The sequence below is a fragment of the Hylobates moloch genome, unplaced genomic scaffold (genome assembly GCF_009828535.3).
Source record: "Hylobates moloch isolate HMO894 unplaced genomic scaffold, HMol_V3 SCAFFOLD_1, whole genome shotgun sequence".
Lineage (NCBI taxonomy): Eukaryota > Metazoa > Chordata > Mammalia > Primates > Hylobatidae > Hylobates > Hylobates moloch.
The window spans coordinates 104,035,535-104,056,013 of record NW_026652276.1 but is presented as its reverse complement, the minus strand read 5'-3'; the positions used below and the strand labels follow the sequence as shown (position 1 = coordinate 104,056,013).

The 20,479-nt window shown below is 51.7% G+C and overlaps 1 protein-coding gene across 1 annotated transcript; it reads right to left on the bottom strand.

The window, feature by feature from the left end:
* Window positions 1-6: 6 nt before the first annotated feature.
* LOC116811750 (ephrin type-B receptor 4-like) lies at window positions 7-16,421 on the bottom strand. Its single transcript, XM_058444210.1, is given in 12 exon segments — window positions 7-906; window positions 1,797-1,930; window positions 1,933-1,945; window positions 2,739-2,954; window positions 8,093-8,340; window positions 8,441-8,470; window positions 8,473-8,553; window positions 12,856-13,021; window positions 14,189-14,313; window positions 15,217-15,478; window positions 15,481-15,551; window positions 15,803-16,421. Coding segments are annotated over 12 exon segments (1,740 nt in total). The 5' UTR covers window positions 15,975-16,421; the 3' UTR covers window positions 7-684.
* Between the last annotated feature and the right edge of the window lie 4,058 nt (window positions 16,422-20,479).

Below are 20,479 nucleotides of genomic sequence, written 5' to 3'. Positions count from 1 at the left end.
GTAGTGGGACTCCCCTGGGAGCTGACACACTCCCATACCCAGGAGGACAGAAAGAACAGCTGGGCTATGACGCTCCTCTGGCAGGTACAGGGTCCCTGGGAAACTAGTCCTGGGTTCTCCCTGCCTTCCAGAAAAGAGTCAAGAACCCAGGTCCGGCTGTGCGCAGGGGCTCATGCCTGTAATCCCAGCACTTTGGGAGGCCAAGGTGGGCTGGTTTGATACCAGCCTGACCGACATGGTAAAACCCCGTCTCTACTAAAAAAAATACAAAAAAATTAGGGTGTGGTGACATGTGCCTGTAATTTCAGCTACTTGGAAGGCTGAGGCAGGAGAATCGCTTGAACCAGGGAGACGGAGGTTGCAGTGGGCCGAGATTGCGCCACTGCACTCCAGCCTGGGCAACAGAGACACTGCATCAAAAAAAACAAAACAAAACAAAAAAACAAAACAAAACCCCGAAGCTAGGGCTAGGAGGCGTGAGGTTTATTGGTGGAGGGGGGACATGATTCTTTGGAGGAAGTATTTTTTTTTTCTTGTTTGAGACATGGTCTCTCTTTGTCACTCAGGCTGGAATGCAGTGGCATGGTCATAGCTCACTGCAGCCTCAAACTCCTGGGCTCAAGCCATCCTCCTACCTCTGGAGGCATGAAGTACCCTATTCAACTAATTAAAAAAATTTTTTTTTCAGAGACAGGGTCTTGTTCTGTTACCTAGGCTGGTGGGCAGTGGCACGATTTTGAGGCTGGCAGGGTTCCGGATCATCTTGTCCAGGGCGCTGACCACCTGGGGGAAGCGGGGCCGGGCATTCCGGTCTTTCTGCCAACAGACCAGCATGAGCTGGTGGAGGGAGGTGGGACAGTCTGGGGGCGGGGGCAGCCGGTAGTCCTGTTCAATGGCATTGATCACCTGGAAAGAGGGGAAGAAGCTCTGGGTGAGGCTGTCTAGGAAAAGCAAAGATGCTAACAGGCCCAGGAAATGGTGACTTGGAAGATGGTAGGATAGGAGGCACAGCCCCCCAAAAAATAACAGATCCAGGAATCCTCCTAGCCGGAGCTGAAGCTCTCTGTGGCTGGAGGCCCCAGCAGCTCTTGGCTATGATACAGACATGTTACCTCCCAACCCTGCCCTCCATCTCTGTATCCTTCTGCGACCCAAATATGCTGTATCCAACTCTTTTATGTATGTATGTATGTATGTATTTATTTATTTATTAAGATAGAGTCTCGCTCAGTTGCCTAGGCTGGAATGCAATGGCGTGATCTCAGCTCACTGCAACCTCTGTTCCTGGGTTCAAGCGATTATCCTGTCTCAGCCTCCCGAGTAGCTGGGATTACAGGCACCCGCCATCATGCTTGGCTAATTTTTTGTATTTTTTTAGGGATGGGGTTTCACCATGTTGGCCAGGCTGGTCTTGAACTCCTGACCTCAGGTGATCTGCCCACCTTGGCCTCCCAAAGTGCTAGGATTACAGGCATGAGACATAGCGCCCGGTCCCCAACTCTTTTTAAAAATTTTTTGTAGAGGTAGGATCCGGCTATGTTGCCCAGGCTGGTCTTGAGATCCTGAGTTCAAGTGATCCTCCCTCCTCAACCTCCCACAGTGCTGGGATTACAGGCGTGAGCCACCAGGCCTGGCCCTGTATCTCAACTCTTTGATACAAAGATCAATTCTCCTTTTTGTCATCTCCATGGTCTCAAGAACCCAGCAGTGATGACTCTCTGGGAACCCACCCTTCACCCCAAATCCCAGGTGAGAGAACACCCGAGGAAAGCCTGGTATGACCACGGGACACTTACGTCCTGATTGCTCATGTCCCAGTACGGCCTCTCCCCAAATGACATCACCTCCCACATTACAATCCCATAACTCCAGGCATCACTGGCGGAAGTGAACTTCCGGAAGGCAATGGCCTCCGGGGCGGTCCATCGATGGGAATCTTTCCTCCCTGCAAGAGGAGGAGAAAAGGTGAGCGGGGGGACTCACTGAAGGACTCACCAGATCCAGCACACTGCCCCCCAGTCCCCCACCTGCCTCTGCTTTTTTCCCCTAGCTCAGGCCCCAAGCCTCCTACTCGCCAACTCTGTTTGCCCAGGTTGGAGTGCAGTGGCGTGATCTTGGCTCACTGAAACTCCGCCTCCCAGGTTCAACTGGTTCTCCCACCTCAGCCTCCCGAGTAGCTCGGATTACAGGCGTGTACCACCACCCTCAGCTAATTTTGTATTTTTAGCAGCGACAGCGTTTCCCATGTTGGCCAGGCTGGTCTTGAACTCCTGACCTCAGACGATCCTCCTGCCTCAGCCTCCCAAAGTGCTGGATTTACAGGCGTGAGCCACCACACCTGGCCACTGTTCTTTCTTTTGAGACAGGGTCTTGCTCTGTCGCCCAGGCCGCAGTACAGTGGCATATTCATAGCTCACTGCAGCCTCCAACTCCTGGGCTTAAGCAATCCTCCTGCCTCAACCTCCCAAGGAGCTGGGACTACATGCATGCCACTGTGCCTGGCTAATCTTTTAATTTTTTTGTAGAGATGGGGTCTTGCTATGTTGCCCAGGTTATCCAACTGTTATTTTCCTAGACATCTGGAAGTCAGCTTCCTGGAGCTGACTGTTCCCCCACCCACAGCCTGCTCCTGTATCCTCTCCCTGGAGCAGGGCTGCCAAACCCTCAGCCTCCCGCCTTTCCAACCTGCCCTCCCGACCCAGCCCTAAGAAGCTCACACCCCTGGTCCCCAGCATTACCAGGGAGCTCGTGTAGGTGGGATCGGAAGAGTTCTCCTCCAGGAAACGGGAAAGGCCAAAGTCAGACACTTTGCAGACGAGGTTGCTGTTGACTAGGATGTTGCGAGCAGCCAGGTCTCGGTGGATGTAGCTCATCTCGGCAAGGTACCGCATGCCCGAGGCGATGCCCCGCAGCATGCCCACGAGCTGGATGACCCTGAACTGTCTGTCATTTAGCTGGAGAGCAGATGGGGTGGGGGCTTGGTGAGGACAGCCCACCCACCATTCCCCCTCCCATCCACATCTTTTTTTTTTAGAGACGGTCTTGTTCTGTCGCCCAGGCTGTAGTGTAGTGGTGCCATCATAGCTCACTGCAGCCTCAACCTCCAGGGCTCAGGCGAGCCTCCCAAGTAGCTGGAACAATAGGCATGTGCCACTATGCCTGGATAATTTTTTAATTTTTAGTAGAGATAGGTTCCCATTATGTTGCCCTGGCCTGAAGTGATCCTTCTGCCTGGGTCTCCCAAAGCACTGGGATTACAGGTGTTGAGTCACTGCACCCAGCCTCCCGTCCACTTCCTAAACTGTATCTGTCACTTCCAGACCCACCTCGCAACTCACCTGTAGGGCAAGCCCCCCAACTCCCTCAAGTGAGCCTTCCTCCTTTCTCTTTTCCCAAGTTTTCTCAGCTCTGGCTACAGTATCACAACACATTGCTTACAATGGTTCCTGTTTCAATGGTAAGCATTCAGTCTCTCCCAATCAGATTATAATTTGAAAAATTATTTCAACTTTCCCTTCCATTTAACCTGGTACACTGCTTTATACCCAGGAAATACTCAACAAATGCTTTTCTGTTTTTAGTTTTTTAGAGACAAGGTCTCTTTCTTTCCCCCAGGTTGGAGTGCAGTGGCACGATCATGGTTCACTGCAGCCTTAAACTCCTAGGCTCAAACGATCCTTCTGCCTCAGCCTCCTTAGTAGTTGGGACTACAGGTGCACACCACTGCACCTGGCTAATTAAAACAAAGGGTTTTTTTGGTAGAGATGGGGTCTGTGTTTCCCAGGCTTGTCTCCAACTCCTGGCCTCAAGCGATCTTCCCACCTTGGCCTCCCAAGGTGCTGGGATTACAGGCATGAGTCACCTGAGCAACCTGTCTACAGGTGGAGATACACTGGTGCTGATCCAACCACAGAATTGCTCAGCCCTCTTGGACTACCTGTGTGTGGATTTGCAAGAGAACAGTGAAGAACTGCAGTATGACCAACGATCAGTGCAAAAACCAAGGTCTGAAGCCCAACCTTGACCTTTAAAGAGTTCGCTCTCACCAGGGAAACCAACAAGTCACAGACAGTAAACAAATCCCATCTTCTGAGTTCAGCTAAGATTTGGGAGACCATCTGCAGCCCTACAGAACCAGGGACATAGAGTCCAAAAACTGAATTTTGAATCCATCCTCCAGATCTGCACCTGCCCTACTCCCCGCTCAGTTTGTGGCAACACCACCACTTGCCAGATGGTCAGGGAATAGACCTCAGAGTTTCCTGTGACCCCCTTTTCTCCCTCATCAGCCACTTCCAATCCATCAGCAAGTTCTGGTGGTGATGCTTCCAAGACATGTCCCAAATCCAAACCCTTCCCTTCACCCCACGGCCTGGATGCTGGCAACAGGCTTCTGCTGCAGGCCTCTCTCAGCTCCTGCTCTTGCTCCCCAGCACCCAGCAAAGAGGTCTTTTTATTTATTTATTTATTTTGAGATGGAGTCTCGCTCTACTGCCCAGGCTGGAGTAAAGTGGCGTTATCTCGGCTCACTGCAACCTCCGCCTCCTGAGTTGAAGGAATTCTCCTGTCTTAGTCTCCTGAGTAGCTGGGATTACAGGGGCGCACAACCATGCCTGGCTAATTTTTGTATTTTTAGTAGAGACAGGGTTTCACCACCTTGGCCAGGCTGGTCTTGAACTCCTGACCTCAAGTGATCCACCTGCCTCGGCCTCCCAAAGTGCTGGGATTACAGGTGTGAGCCACCGTGCCCAGCCGGGATCCTCTTAAACTACTCTCCTGCCAAAGCCCTCCAGCGGGTTCCCGTCACACTGCCCAATGCAGAGTCTACCATCTCTCCTCTGTTCACCAGGTTCACCTGTGCTGGCCTTCCCATCTCTCTCTCTTTTTAAGAGATGGGATCGCCCAGGTTGGAATGCAGTAGTGCAATGACGACTCACTACAGCCTCGATCTCCCAGGCTCGAGTGATCCTCCCACCTCAGCCTCCCAAGTAGCTGGGACTACAGATACGCGCCATCAGGCTCTGCACATTTTTGTATTTTTTTGTAGAGACGGGGTTTCACCATGTTGCCCAGGGTGATCTCTAACTCCTGGCCTCGAGTGATCCACCAGCCTCGGCTTCCCCAAGTGCTGGGATTACAGGTGTGTGCCACTGCGCCTTAAAGACCCTTTCTGTCTCTTCGACCAGGCACAGTGGTTCACGCGTTTAAGCCCAGCACTTTGGGAGGCCAAGGAGGGTGAATGGCTTGAGGTCAGGGGTTTCAGATCAGCCCGGCCAACATGGCGAAGCCCTGTCTCTACTAAAAATACAAAAATTAGCCAGGCATGGTGGCTCATGCCTGTAATCCCAGCACTTTGGGAGGCCAAGGTGGTCGGCAGATCACGAGGTCAGAAGTTCGAGACCATCCTGGCCAATATGGTGAAACCCTGTCTCTACTAAAAATACAAAAAATTAGCTGGGCATGGTGGCACTCGCCTGTAGTCCCAGCTAGTCAAGAGGCTGAGGCAGAAGAATCTCTAGGACCCAGGAGGCGGAGGTTGCAGTGAGCCAAGATCATGCCATTGCACTCCAGCATGGGCGACAGCAGGACTCCATCTCAAAAAACAAACAAACAAAACCAAAAAAACCCCACATCAGATAGAGCTTCTCTTACAGGAAATACAGACAGACAAGCTAAATGATCCCACAAGAATAATTTCATAAATCTAGAAAACAAGACATTCGGCGGACAAGGGACCCAACCCTTCAGTGTGTCAGTGTCATCATAAGGAACTGCTCAAAACTTAGAAAGGCTCGAAAATATAATAATCAGCAGGCGTGGTGGCTCATGCCTGTAATCGCAGCACTTTGGGAGGTTAAGGAGGAAGGATCGCTTGAGTCCAGGAGCTTGAGACCAGCCTGGGCAACATGGCGAGACCCCCATCTCCACAAAAAATTTAAAAATTAGCCATGCACCTGTAGTTCCAGCTACCCAGGAGGCTGAGGCAGGAGGATCACCCGAGCTAAGGAGTTTGGACACTGCAGTGAGCTGTGATTGCATCACTGCACTCTAAACTGGGCGACAGGGCGAGACTTTGTTTCTAAAATAAACAAACAAATAAAATATATATAATAACCAGGCACAAAGCCCGGTCCTGAACTGGATCCTGGTTGGAATAAAGCAGCAGTGAAGGACATTTTTGGAACAACTAGAGAAATGTGAAAATCAACTGGGTATTCAATGACGCTAGGGAATCGCTATAATTCTGTTCAATGCAATGTTATTTTGCTACATAGGAAAATGTTTTGATTTTTTTAAAAAGATGCCTAGGCCGGGCATGGTGGCTCATGTCTGTAATCCCAGCACTTTGAGGGGCCGAGATAGGTGGATCACTTGAGCCCAGGAGTTCAAGACCACCCTGGGCAACATGATGAAACCCCGTCTCTACTAAAAATACAAACATCAACCGGGTATGGTGGTGCATGCCTGTAATTCCAAGCTACTTGGAAGGCTGAGGCAGGAGAATCACTTGAACCCAGGAGGTGGATGTTGCGGTGAGCCAAGAACGCACCACTGCACTCCAGTCTGGGTGACAGACGGAGACTCCGTCTCAAGAAAAAAAAAAAAAAAAAAGCCTAATAAAGTTAAAAAAAAAAAAAAAAAGTCAGTAAAATCTGGTAAAGTGACCAAATCAAGTAAGCAGTTCCCTTTCCTCTCTAGCCAGTTGCATGAAGGACCCCGTTTGCTTTTTTTCACATTTGAAATGATTTGTGTACTTTTTTAAAAAGCCCATCTATTTACTTGCTAATTTTCAGTCCCCCTGCCCCATTAGACCGTCTGCTCCCCAGGAGCAGAAATCCAGTTTGCCGTGTGCGTAGCTTTATTCCCGGGAACTGGGAGGATGACCGGTGCATAGAAAGCACTCAGTAAATATTTGTCAAAAGAAGGAATGACAAGCCAGGCACAGTGGCTCATGCCTGTAATCCCAGTGCTGTGGGAGGCTGAGGGGGGAGGCTCGCTTGAGGCCAGGAGTTTCAGACCAGCCTGGGCAACCTATCGAGATCCTGTCTCTACAAAAAAATTTTAAAGTTTGCTGAGCATGGTGGTACATGAGTGTAGTTCTAGCTACTCAGGAGACTGAGGCGGGAGGATCACTTGAGTCCAGGAGGTCAACGCTGCAGTGAGCTATGAATGCACCACTGCACTCCAGCCTGGACGACAGAGTGAGACCCTGTCTTAAAAAAAAAAAAAAAAAACTGGCCGGGCGTGGTGGCTCACGCCTGTAATCCCAGCACTTTGGGAGGCCGAGGCGGGTGGATCATCCTAGGTCGGGAGTTCGAGACCAGCCTGACAAACATGGAAAAACCCCGTCTCTACTAAAAATACAAAATTAGCCAGGTGTGGTGGCACATGCCTATAATCCCAGCTACTGGGGAGGCTGAGGCAGGAGAATCACTTGAACCTGGGAGGCGGAGGTTGCAGTGAGCCGAGATCGTGCCATTGCACTCCAGCCTGGGCAACAAGAGTGAAACCCCATCTCGAAAAAAAAAAAAAAAAATAAATTAAATTAAAATTAAAAAAAAGAAGGAATGACAACCTTCAGCTGTATGGGGCAGCGGGAAAGGAAGGTCCCAGGAGCCCAGCCTTTCCCAGAGGGAAAATTAAAGGCAGAGGGCTGGCCGGGTGTGGTGCCTCACACCTGTAATACTAGCACTTTGGGAGGCTGAGATCACTTGAGGTCAGGGGTTTGATACCAGCCTGGCCTACATGGTGAAATCCTGTGTCTACTATAAATACAAAAATTAGTCGGCATGGTGGTGCACGCCTATAGTACCAGTTACTTGGGAGACTGAGGCAGGAGAATCGCTTGGACCCTGGAGGTGGAGACGGCAATGAGCCAAGATCGCGCCACCGCACTCCAGCCTGGGTGACAGAGCGAGGCTCTGTCTTAAAAAAAAAAAAAAAAAAGGCAGAGGACCAGGGCTTAGCCCAAGAGGAAAAGGCTGGAGGAGGTGACCTGGGACCCACTGTCTGTCCTGGCTTCTTAACCCAAGTGGCCTCTGGGTGTAAGTGGGAACTCCGGGTGGCCGCAGAAGCCAGGGAGGGTGCTCACCCGCAGGAAGGAGTCCAGGGCGCTGTTCTCCATGAACTCCATGAGAATCATGACGGGCATGCTGTTGGTGACCACACCCTCCAGGCAGATGATATTGGGGTGTTCGAACTGGCCCATGATGGAGGCCTCGCTCAGGAACTCGCGCCGCTGCGGCTCCATGTAGCCACCCTTCAGGGTCTTGATTGCCACACAGCTCTCCTTCTTCCCCGGGGCCTTGAGCCGCCCCCAGCACACCTCGCCAAACTCACCTTCAAATAAGGACGCGGAGGTCATCAGCTCTCCCACCCCGGTGTGGCCCTGCCCACCCCCGCTTTGTTCCCAGGTGCCTGGGAAGCCTTCCGCTCTCACCTGCACCAATCACCCCTTCAGTCTTGACGAGGAGACATTGATCTCTTTTGCAAATTCTCTCACAGCCTCATTAGGGTCTTCATAAGTGAAGGGGTCGATGTAGACCTTAGTATCTGAGAAATCAGGCAGGGTCCTGTCAGCCAGGAATTAACTCCCACTGGACTCGGAGGCTCGGCTCATAGCTCTTGGCCCCAAGCCCCTATCTCCGTGGTTTTTTTTTTTTTTTTTTCCTGAGATGGAGTCTCGCTCTGTCACCCAGGCCTAGAGTACAGTAATGCGATCTTGGCTCACTGAAATCTCCGCCTCCTGGGTTAAAGTGATTCTCCTGCCTCAGCTGCCTGAGTAGCTGGGATTACAGGTGTCCACCACCATGCCCGGCTAACTGTTGTATTTTTTATAGAGATGGAGTTTCAACATGTTGGCCAGGCTGGTCTCAAACTCCTGACCTCAAGTGATCTGCCCACCTCTGCCTCCCAAAGTGCTGGGATTATAGATAGGAGCCACCGCACCCGGCCCCAAGCCCCTATTTCCATCAAATTAGGGCAACCCACGGTGCCCGATGAGATACTGTCCATGTTTGTCTGAATATTCTGTTTCTCTCCCGTTGCTCTGCTTCCTGTAGCCAATGGGAAAGAAGCAAAAGGTAAACTGAGTCACACATCTTTATGAAGCACACAGCAAAAGGAGGAGCAGGGATTGGAGGAGATTTCAAGTAAAAAGAGGCTGGGGGCACCCAGAAAGGCTTGCCCTGTAGCACCCAGGCAATTGGCCATCAACTCAGGGCTTCCAGGGGCCTCCGGGTGTCAGAGCCCTTACCTGAGGCAGAGAACGGCGACCACAATGACCACCAGGACCAGGACCGCACCCACGACTGCCGTGCCCACAATCAGGGCCAGCTGCTCCCGCCAGCCCTCGCTCTCTGCGGAGGAAAAGGCTGCTGATCAGGAGAAACTGATGGACCTGCAGGAGGCCCCAGCCCCGGCTTTGGGCAATGAACTGTGATCTCCTGAGAACAGGTCCCCAGTACAGGGGACAGGTGGAGGGAGAGGACACAAGCAGGCAGGGTCAGGGAACAAACAGTGGGTTTCACACTGTCCCCCAGGGGCCAGCAGGCTCCTCTGAAGTCCCTCAGGGCAAGGGAGGAAGTTTCGCAATCTTTCCACTGCCAAAGTATTTTTTTGTTTGTTTTTTTGAGACGCAGTCTCACTCTGTCGCCCAGGCTGGAGTGCAGTGGCGCAATCTCGGCTCACTGCGATCTCTGCCTCCCGGGTTCTGCAATTCTCCTGCCTCAGCCTCCTGAGTAGCTGGGATTACAGGTGTGTACCACCATGCTCGGCTAATTTATGTATTTTTAGTAGAGATGGGGTTTCACCATGTTGGCCAGGCTGGTCTCAAACCGGCCTGGGCATGAGCCAGCATGCCCAGCTGCCAGAGTGGTTTTGATTTGGTTCTAGCATAAATACCAGAGTCCACAAAAAAATCTCCATTCAATGAAACGTTCTAAAGGTGAAACATTTTTAGGTTTTTATCCAAAAAGTGGAAACAATTGAAATGTTCACCAAAAGATACAATAATAAAATCGGCTATTTCCATACAACTGATTATTACGTCTCCATAAAAAGAAACGAAATATTGGCCAGGAGCAGTAGCTCACGCCTGTAATCCCAGCACTTTAAGATGCTGAGGCGGGAGGATTGTTTGAGGCCAGGTGTTCAAGACCAGCCTGGGAAACATAGCAAGACCCCATCTCTACCAAAAAATAATAATAATTAGCTGGGCATGGTGGTGAGCACGTGTGGTCCCAGCTACTCAGGAGGCTGAGGTGGGAGGATCACTTGAGCCCAGGGGTTTGAGGCTGCAACGCACTATGATCATACCATTACATTCCAGCCTGGGTGACAGAGCAAAATCGTGTGTTAAAAACAAAAACAAAAAACAGGCCAGGTTCAGTGGCTCATACCTGTAATCACAGCACTTTGGGAGGCTGAGGTGGGCGGATTGCCTGAGCTCAGGAGTTCAAGACCAGCCTGGGAAACATAGTGAAACCCCGTCTTTAAAAAAATACCAAAAAAAATTAGCTGGGCATGGTGACTCATGCCTGCAGTCCCAGCTACTTGGGAGGCTGAGGTGGGAGGATCACTTGAGCCTGGAAGGTTGAGGCTGCAGTGAGCTGTAACTGAACCACTGCACTCCAGCCTGGGTGACAGAGCGAGACCTGTCTCCGAAACAAACAAAAAACAAACCACAACCGAAAAAACCCACGGATATATACTACAGCATGTGTAAACCTTGAAAACATTCTGCTCGGTGAACAGTCACAAAAGACCACACTGGAAGATTTCAAGACAGAAAGTGGATTAGTGCTTGCCAGGGGCTAAGGCAATAGAAAGATCTGGGTGGGGGGTGATGGCTAAGGGCTATAGGGTCTCTTTTGAGGGTGCTGAAAATGTCCCAAAATTACTTGTGGTGCTGGCTGCACAATTCTGTGAATGTATCAAAAGTCATCGATTGTACACTTCAAACAGGCAAATTGTATGGCAGGGGAACTGTATTTCAGTAAAGCTATTACAGAAAATTACAAGGTTTAGAAAGCCACTGGTCCAAGGCCGGGTGCGGCAGCTCATGCCTATAATCCCAGCACTTTGCGAGGCCGATGCAGGAGGATTGCTTGAGGCCAGGAATTTGAGACCAGCCTGGGCAACATAGGGAAACTGTCTCAACAAAACATAAAAAAAAATTTAGTTGAGCATGGTGGCACATGCCTGTAGCCCCAGCTACTTGGGAGGCTGAGGTGGAAGGATTGGTTGAGCTTGGGAGTTGCAGGCTGCAGTGAGCTATGATGGTGCCACCGCACTCTAGCCTGGGTGATAAAAAGATCCTCTCTCTTAAAAAAAAGAAAAAAAAGTTAGGCTGGGTGTGGTGGCTCACGCCAGTAGTCCCAGCACTTCGGGAGGCCGAGGTGGGTGGATCAGGAGGTCAGGAGATGGAGACCAGGAGGTCAGCTTGCAGTGAGCCGAGAACGTGCCACCGCACTCCAGCCTGGGCGACAGAGCGAGACTCCGTCTCAAAAAAAAAAAAAAAAAAAAAAAAAAAATTAAAAAAGAAAGCCATTGGCCTAGCATATTAAAAATAACCTGTTACCTCCAATCCTCAAAGCCCTGCAGGAAGCTTGATGATATTCCCATTTTGTTGGATGGGGAATGGGGAGCTCAGGGGTCAGGTTGTCGCTAAACGTCAAGCCTGCGGTGAGCTTTTTTATTTGACACAGAGCCTTGCTCTGTTGCCCAGGCTGGAGTGCAGTGGCACAATCTCAGCTCACTGCAACCTCCACCTCCCAGGTTCAAGCAATTCTCCTGCCTCGGCCTCCCGAGTAGCTGGGATTACAGGTGTGCACCACCACGCTCAGCTAACTTCTGTATTTTTAGTAGAGATGCGGTTTCACCATGCTGGCCAGACTGGTCTCGAACTCCTGACCTCAAGTGATCCTCCAGCTTCAGCCTCCCAAAGTGCTGGGATTACAGGGTGAGCCACTGTGCCTGGCTGTGCAATGAGCTTTGATCGTGCAAGTGCACTCCAGCCTGGGGGTACAGAGTGAAGCAGGCCAGACTTCACACTCAGCTGTTGGTTTTGGTTTCCACATCCTACATTCTCTCCTCTCTAGGGCATGCCATGTGATCCACAGGAAGAAGGACAACATGAAGACAGGACTTTGGCCGGGTGCAGTGGCTCACGCCTGTAATCCCAGCACTTTGGGAGGCCGAGGCGGGCGAATCACAAGGTCAGGAGTTCAAGACCAGCCTGGCGAATATGGTGAAACCCCGTCTCTACTAAAAATACAAAAAATCGAGCTGAAGGCCGGGCGCGGTGGCTCACGCTTGTAATCCCAGCACTTTGGGAGGCCGAGGCGGGTGGATCACGAGGTCAGGAGATCGAGACCACGGTGAAACCCCGTCTCTACTAAAAAAAAAAAATACAAAAAATTAGCCGGGCACGGTGGCGGGCGCCTGTAGTCCCAGCTACTCGGAGAGACTGAGGCAGGAGAATGGCGTGAACCCGGGAGGCGGAGCTTGCAGTGAGCCGAGATCGCGCCACTGCACTCTAGCCTGGGCGACAGAGCGAGACTCCGTCTCAAAAAAAAAAAAAAAAAATCGGCCAGGCGTGGTGGCACACGCCTGTAATCCCAGCTACTCGGGAGGCTGAGGCAGGAGAATCGCTTGAACCCAGGAGATGGAGGTTGCAGTGAGCCGAGATGGCGCCACTGTACTCCAGCCAGAGGGACAGAGTAAGACTCCGTCTCACAAAAAAAAGAAAAAAAAAGAAAAGAAGATGGGACTTTGGGGACCTGGGGTCTTTCCAGGAACTTTGGGGGTCTTTCCAACCCCAACCCCCACCCTCACCCCCTTCCCCAGGCCCACCATCCAGTTGGGTCTGGCTGTGATGTTCCTGGCCGAAGGGCCCGTAGCCAGCCTCAGAGCGCGCCTGTACCTGCACCAGATAGCTGGCTCCCCGCTTCAGCCTCCGCAGCTCTGCCCGGTTTTCTGACGTCTTCAAGAACCGCACGCTGCTGGGACCCTCGGCGCCCTGTCCAGGAGAGGTATGGGGGTGGCCGTCACCTGGGGCCCCAAGTTCCTGCTGCTCTTTCTGCGTCCTCCCCTCGCCCTCCACTCCCATCACTAGCCTGCCTCGCAACTGGTGAGGCCTTTGGGAGAACTTAACGTATGCAAGCCGTGTGCTGTATTCATAATATCATTCCTTTTTTTTAAGACAAGGTCTCAGTCTCTCAGGCTGGAATGCAATGGTGCAAACACGACTCACTGCAGCCTCGAACTCAAGTCGAGAATCACTTGGGTTCAAGTGATTCTCCTGTCTCAGCCTCCTGAATAGCTGGGATTACAGGGGCTCACCAACACGCCCAGCTGATTTTGGTATTTGTAGTAGAGACGGGGATTTCACCATCTTGGCCAGGCTGGTCTCGAACTCTTCACCCCAGGTGTTCTACCCACCTCGGCCTCCCAAAGTGCTGGGATTATAGGCATGAGCCACTGTGCCCAGTCTAATTTTTTTCATTTTTAAGTTTTTTTGTTTTGTGTTCTTTTTTTTTCTTTCTTTTTTTTGAGACGGAGTCTCGTTCTTTTGCCCAGGCCGGACTGCAGTGGCGCTATCTCAGCTCACTGCAAGCTCCGCCTCCCGGGTTCACGCCATTCTCCTGCCTCAGCCTCCCGAATAGCTGGGACTACAGGCGCCCGTCACTGCGCCCGACTAATTTTTTGTATTTTTAGTAGAGACAGGGTTTCACTGTGTTAGCCAGCATGGTCTCGGTCTCCTGACCTTGTGATCCGCCCGCCTCAGCCTCTCAAAGTTCTGGGATTACAGGCATGAGCCACCGCGCCCGGCTCATTTTAAGTTTTTTATAGAGATGAAGTTTCACCATGTTGCCCAGGCTGGTCTCAAACTCCTAGTCTCAAACATTCTGCTCGCCTTGGCCTCCCAAAGTGCTGGGTATTACAGGCGTTAGCCACCACACCCAACCTGAGCCACTGTGTCCAGCCGCTGGTAACTATTACAGTAACTATTTTACAGATGAAGAGTCTGAGGCTCAGACAGGCCAAAAGGCTTACCCAAGGCTACCCAGGGAATTCATGGCAGAGCTGGAATTCAAATGCCCGCCAGGTGCCTGCAACTCAGGTGTCCCAGCCAGGAGAGCACAACCCATTGCCCACCCACCCCAGGGCTGGGGGATGGCCTCACCTTCTCATGGTATTTGACCTCGTAGTCCAGCACAGCCCCACTGGGTGCCCAGGGAACAGCCCAGGCCAGGCTCAAGCTGCTGGGTGAGGACCGCATCACCCGGATGTTGGACACTTTAGGAGGTACTGTGAGAGGCAGAGACACAGGGTACGCTTGTGCATGGTAGGTCCGTCCCTTAACTTAAAAAAATTTTTTTTTTTCGAGACAGAGTCTTGCTCTGTCACCCAGGCTGGAGTGCAGTGGCGCAGTCTCGGCTTACTGCAACCTCTGCCTCCCGGGTTCAAGCAATTCTTCTGGTTCGGCTTCCCAAGTGGATGACAGGTGCCCACCACCATGCCTGGCTAATTTTTTTATTTTTAGTAGAGACGGGGTTTCACCACATGTTGGCCAGGCTAGTCTTAAACTTCAGCCTGGCCATGTCCCTTATCTTTTCCAACACTTCCTCTGCTGGCTACACTTGTCTGTTTCCCCCGGCTGTTTCGAGAATTCCTTCTGATTCTCTCTGCCCCCCATCCCACTGGGAGCCTTCCTGTACGTAACTCTCCAGCCCACCTTTACGAGCTCCTCACCCTCTCTTTCTTATTCATTTATTTTGAGAGAGGATCTCCCTCTGCTCTGTCACCCAGGCTGGAGTGCAGCGGTGCGATCATAGCTCACTGCAGCCTCCAACTCCTGGGCTCAAGCGATCCTCCTGCCTCAGCCGCTTGAGTAGCTGGGACCACAGGCACACACCGCCTCGCCCGGCTAACATTTTTATTTTTTGTAGAGACAAGATCTTCCTATGTTACCCAGGCTGGTCTTGAACTCCAGGGCTCAAGTGATCTGCCTGTCTCAGCCTCTGAAAGTGCCGGGATTACAGGACGGAGCCACTGCGCCCAGCCATTGCCCTCTTTCTGCCTCTTGCCCCCAAAGCCTTGGCCCCTCACACTTTCTGGGGACCCAACTTCACAGCCCCTGCCTCTCCCCTTCAGGCCCTCAGTGACATCTCTCCCGCCAGACCACCAGCCGCCCCAGCCCCCAAGTCTCACCCTCTCGGTCGGTGGTGACATTGACAGGCTCAAATGGGACGGGCCCCGTGGCTAAGGAGGATACCCCGTTCAATGCAGTGACCTCAAAGGTATAGGTGAAGTCAGGACGTAGCCCTTGAACCACCACCCAGGGCTCCACCAGGTACCGGGGGCTGAGGTCAAAGGTCAGGTCTCCCCCGCAGGGCACGTAGGAGCCTCCGGGTCGGCACTCCCAGCAACGGAGGGCATAGGTAAGGTCCTCTCGGCCACCGGACTCCAGGGGGGGGCCCTCCATTCCAGGTGCAGGGAGGAGCCGTTCAGGCGGGAAACCACGCTCCGCGGAGCCGAAAGAGGGGCTGCAGAAGACCAGGGAGTCAGGCAGAGGCTGACCAGCTCTGCGGCAGTGGGGAGAAGGCAGTGGAGGAACCACCAGCCATGCTGAACTCTTGCCTTGGAGACAGCGGGCTCCACCTGTTCCCCCGGGCTAGGGACCAGCATGCCAGGGACAAAGGGACGAAGCCCAGGGAGGATGGGGGCCATGTCAGGGTCCACCTCAGGGGTCTGTGACCCCTCCCCAATGAACTGCACCTGGGTGCTGGTCACTTACTGGTGCAGGGTGCACGCCGGGGGTCTGTGCGTGCCCGGAAGTACCCGATGCGGCCCTGGCAGATGGATGATCCGATGGTGTCAGAATGGCTATTGGCTGGGCATGGCTGGCAGGACCCTTCTCCTGACAGGGGCTTGAAGGTGCCCTGGGCACAGGCTGAGAGAGAAAGCATTCATCAAAAGCATGCACAAAAACATCCATCTGGTCGGTGGGCTCGGTGGCTCATGCCTCGAATCCCAGCACATTGGGAGGCTGAGGCTGGAGGATCGCTTGAGCCAAGGGGTTCAAGACCAGCCTGGGCAACATACTGACATCCCATCTCCAAGAAAAGAAAAAAATTCCAGCTGCTTTTAAGGCTGATGAAGTGCTAAGGTCAGAAAATGGACAAAAGATCTCAAAACCGCTCCTCTTAAGAGGAGAAAGGAGACTCTCTCCAGAGAAGGGGTCCTAACCTGTTTTGACCCTGATCTCGGCAGTCTGGTGAAGCCCACAGAAAGACCTCTACTCCAAATTATGATTTTAAATGCACACCACAAAATACATAGGAATACCAGAGAAACCAATTAAGGTGAAATGCAATGAAACATGAGGAAAAAAGTTTGGGCTACAGCAACATTTGTGTTTCCTTATTAAGATATAGCAGCAAGTCTCCTAACCTCTCTAATACTGAAGTCATCATGAACAAAAACAATGTTTTGGCACTTGGAATGGCCTGTAAATACCTGTGATTTTTTTTTTTTTTTTCCCTAAGAAGGAGGCCAAGGCGGGCAGATCACTTGAGGTCAGGAGTTCAAGACCAGCCTGGCCAACATGCTGGAAACCCATCTCTATGAAAAATACAAAAGTAGTCGGGTGTGGTGCTGCATGCCTGTAATCCCAGCTACTACTTGGGAGGCTGAGTCAGGAGAATCGCCTGAACCCGGGAGGCGGAGGTTGTGGTGAGCTGAGATCCCGCCACTGCACTCCAGCCTGGGCAAAAAGAGCAAAACTCCTTCTTGTCGGAGTGCACTCCCAGGTTGGAGTGCAGTGGCGGGATCTCGGCTCACCGCAACCTCCGCTTCCCGGGTTCAAGCGATTCTCCTGCCTCAGCCTCCCAAGTAGCTGGGATTACAGGCATGCGCCACCATGTCCGGCTAATTTTGTATTTTTAGTAGAGACAGGGTTTCTCCCTGTTGGTCAGGCAGGTCGCCCAGATAATTATTTAAAAAATTTTTTGTAGGCCGGGCGCGGTGGCTCACACCTGTAATCCCAGCACTTTGGGAGGCCGAGGAGGGCGGATCATGAGGTTAGGAGATCGAGACCACCCTGGCTAATATGGTGAAACCCCATCTCTACTAAAAATACAATAATTAGCCGGGTGTGGTGGCGGGCGCCTGTAGTCCCAGCTACTCGGGAGGCTGAGGCAGGAAAATGCAATTAACTTGGGAGGCGGAGCTTGCAGTGAGCTGAGATCAGGCCACTGCACTCCAGCCTGGGTGACAGAGCAAGACTCCGTCTCAAAAAAAAAAAAAAAAAATTTTTTTTTGTAGAGACGGAGTCTTGCTCTGTCACCCAGGCTGATCTTGAGCTCCTGGGTTCAAGTAATCCTCCCACCTTGACATCTCAAACTGCTGGCATTACAGGCATGAACCACTGTGCCAGGCAATACCTGTGATTTCCATGGGGCGCAAGTCTCAGGTCCTGCTACAACCGCAGGTGGAATTTCAAGTGGAAATTAATGAATTTCAGGTGAAAATAAAGTATTCTTTTTCCAGCCGGGTGTGGTGATGCACGCCTGTAATCCCAGCACTTTGGGAGGCTGAGGCGGGCAAATCACTTGAGGTCAGGAGTTCGAGACCAGCCTGGCCAACAGAGCGAAACCCCATCTCTACTAAAAATACAAAAATTAGCCAACTGTGGTGGTGCATGCCTGTAGTCCCAGCTACTCTGGAGGCTGAGGCATGAGAACTGCTTGATTCCAGGAAGTGGAGGTTGCAGTGAGCCACGGTCACGCCACTGCACGCTAGCCTGGGTGACAGAGCAAGACTGTCTCAAAAAAAAGCAAGTCATTTTTTTTCCTCCATCAAAGCTCACAGATTCTCGCCGGGCGCAGTGGCTCACACCTGTAATCCCAGCACTTTGGGAGGCCGAGGTAGGTGGATCACGAGGTCAGGAGATCGAGACCACGGTGAAACCCTCTCTCTACTAAAAATACAAAAAAATTAGCCAGGCGCAATGGTGGGTGCCTGTAGTCCCAGCTACTCGGGAGGCTGGGGTAGGAGAATGGCGTGAACCCGGGAGGCGGAGCTTGCGGTGAGCCGAGATCACGCCACTACACTCCAACCTGGGCGATGGAGTGAGACTCCATCTCAAAAAAAAAAAAAAAAAAAAAAAAAGAAGAACAGAATGTTCTAGGCATTTAAAAAATATATTTTATTTTATTATGTATACATTTATTTTTGAGATGGAGTCTGGCTCTCTTGCTCAGGTTGGAGTGCAGTGGCGAGATGTCAGCTCACTGCAACCTCTGCTTCCTGGGCTCAAACCACCCTCCCACTTCAGCCACCTGAGTAGCTGGGACTACAGGTGCTTGCCACCATGCCCAGCCAGTTTTTGTATTTTATTTTATTTTATTTTTTGAGACAGAGTCTTGCTCTCTCACCCAGGCTGGAGTACAGTGGCGCGATCTCGGCTCACTGCAGGCTCCGCCTCCCCGGTTCACGCCATTCTCCTGCCTCAGCCTCTCCAAGTAGCTGGGACTATAGGCGCCCGTCACCACGCCTGGCTCATTTTTTTGTATTTTTAGTAGAGACGGGGTTTCACCATGGTCTCGATCTCCTGACCTCGTGATCCGCCCACCTCGGCCTCCCAAAGTGCTGGGATTACAAGCGTGAGCCACCGCACCCGGCTAGTTTTTGTATTTTTTGTAGAGATGAGGTTTCACCATGTTGCCTAGGCTGGTCTCCCACTCCTGGGCTCAAGTGATTTGCCTTGGCTTCCCCAAATGCTGGGATTACCGGCGTACCCACCATACCAGGCCTCTGGGCAGATTTTTATGTTTTTATTTTTAATTTAATTTTTAATTTCATTTTTTTGGTATCTAAAACACCAAAATACCACTCTGTCACCCAGGCTGGAGTGCAGTGGCACGATCTTGGCTCACTGCAACCTCCGCCTCTTCGGTTCAAGCAATTCTCCTGCCTCAGCCTCCCGACTACAGATACATGCTGCTGTACCTGGATAATTTTGTATTTTTAGGAGAGATGGAGTTTCACCACGCTGGCCAGGCTGGTCTCAAACTCTTGACCTCAAGTAATCTGCCTGCCTCGGCCTCCCAAAGTGCAGGGTTTACAGGCGTGAGCCACTGTGCCCGGCCTAGGATTTCTTTTTTTTTTTTTTTTTTTTTTTTTTTTGAGACGGAGTCTCGCTCTGTCGCCCAGGCTGGAGTGCAGTGGCGCAATCTCGGCTCACTGCAAGCTCCGCCTCCCGGGTTCACGCCATTCTCCTGCCTCAGCCTCTCCGAGTAGCTGGGACTACAGGCGCCCGCCACCACGCCCGGCTAATTTTTTTTTGTATTTTTAGTAGAGACGGGGTTTCACCGTGGTCTCGATCGTCTGACCTCGTGATCCGCCCGCCTCGGCCTCCCAAAGTGCTGGGATTACAAGCGTGAGCCACCGCGCCCGGCCAGCCTAGGATTTCTTTGTCTTCTTCCAGTAAGTGTTAGTTCAAGCTCTCCTCTCCCCACAGTTGTTTCTTATCGAGGCCCTCAGCAATCTTCTAAAAACCATATTATAGATCTAAAATTGGTTTTCATTTCTGGAATTCAGAAAGGTCTGAAGTCTGGGTGAGGTGACTCACTCTGGTAATCCCAGCAATTTGGGAGGCTGAGGCAGGAGGAGGGCTGGAAGTCAGGTGTTCAAGACCAGCCTGGGCAACATAGCAAGATCCTTGTCTCTACATCTCTACAAACAAAAAATTAGCTGGCTGTGGTGGCATTCACATGTAGTTTCAGCTACTCAGGACGCTGAGGCAGGAGGATTGTTTGAGCCCAGGAGTTCAAGGATGCAGTGAGCTATGATTGCACCACTGCACTCCAGGCTGGGTGACAGAGTGAGACTGTGTCTCTTAAAAAAAGAGGAGGCATGGGTGGGCACGGTGCTCACGCCTATAATCCCAGCACTTTGGGAGGCCGAGGTGGGTGGATCACTTGAGCTCAGGAGTTTGAGACCACCCTGGCCAACATGGTGAAACCTCGTCTCTACTAAAAATACAAAAATTAGAGGGGAGTGGTGGCACAAGTCTGTAATCCCAACTACTCGGGAGGCTGAGGCAGGAGAATCGCTTGAACCTGGGAGGAGGTTGCAGTGAACTAAGATTGTGCCATTGCACTCTGCACTCCAGCCAGGGTGGCAGAGTGAGATTCCATCTCAAAAAAGGAGAGATTAAGACATTCAGATAGGGACACCAGGACTGTGTGTGCACAGAGGAAAGACCATGTGAGAACCCAGCAAGAAGGCGACCATCTGCAAGCCAAGGAGAGAGGCTTCAGGAGAAACCACCCCTGCCAACATCTTGATCTTGGACTTCCAGCCTCCAGAGCTATGAGAAAATAAATTTCTGTTATTTAAGCCACCTGGTCTGTGGTATTTTGTTATAGTGGCCTGAGGAAACTAATACAGCATCTCAAAGATGCCTCTA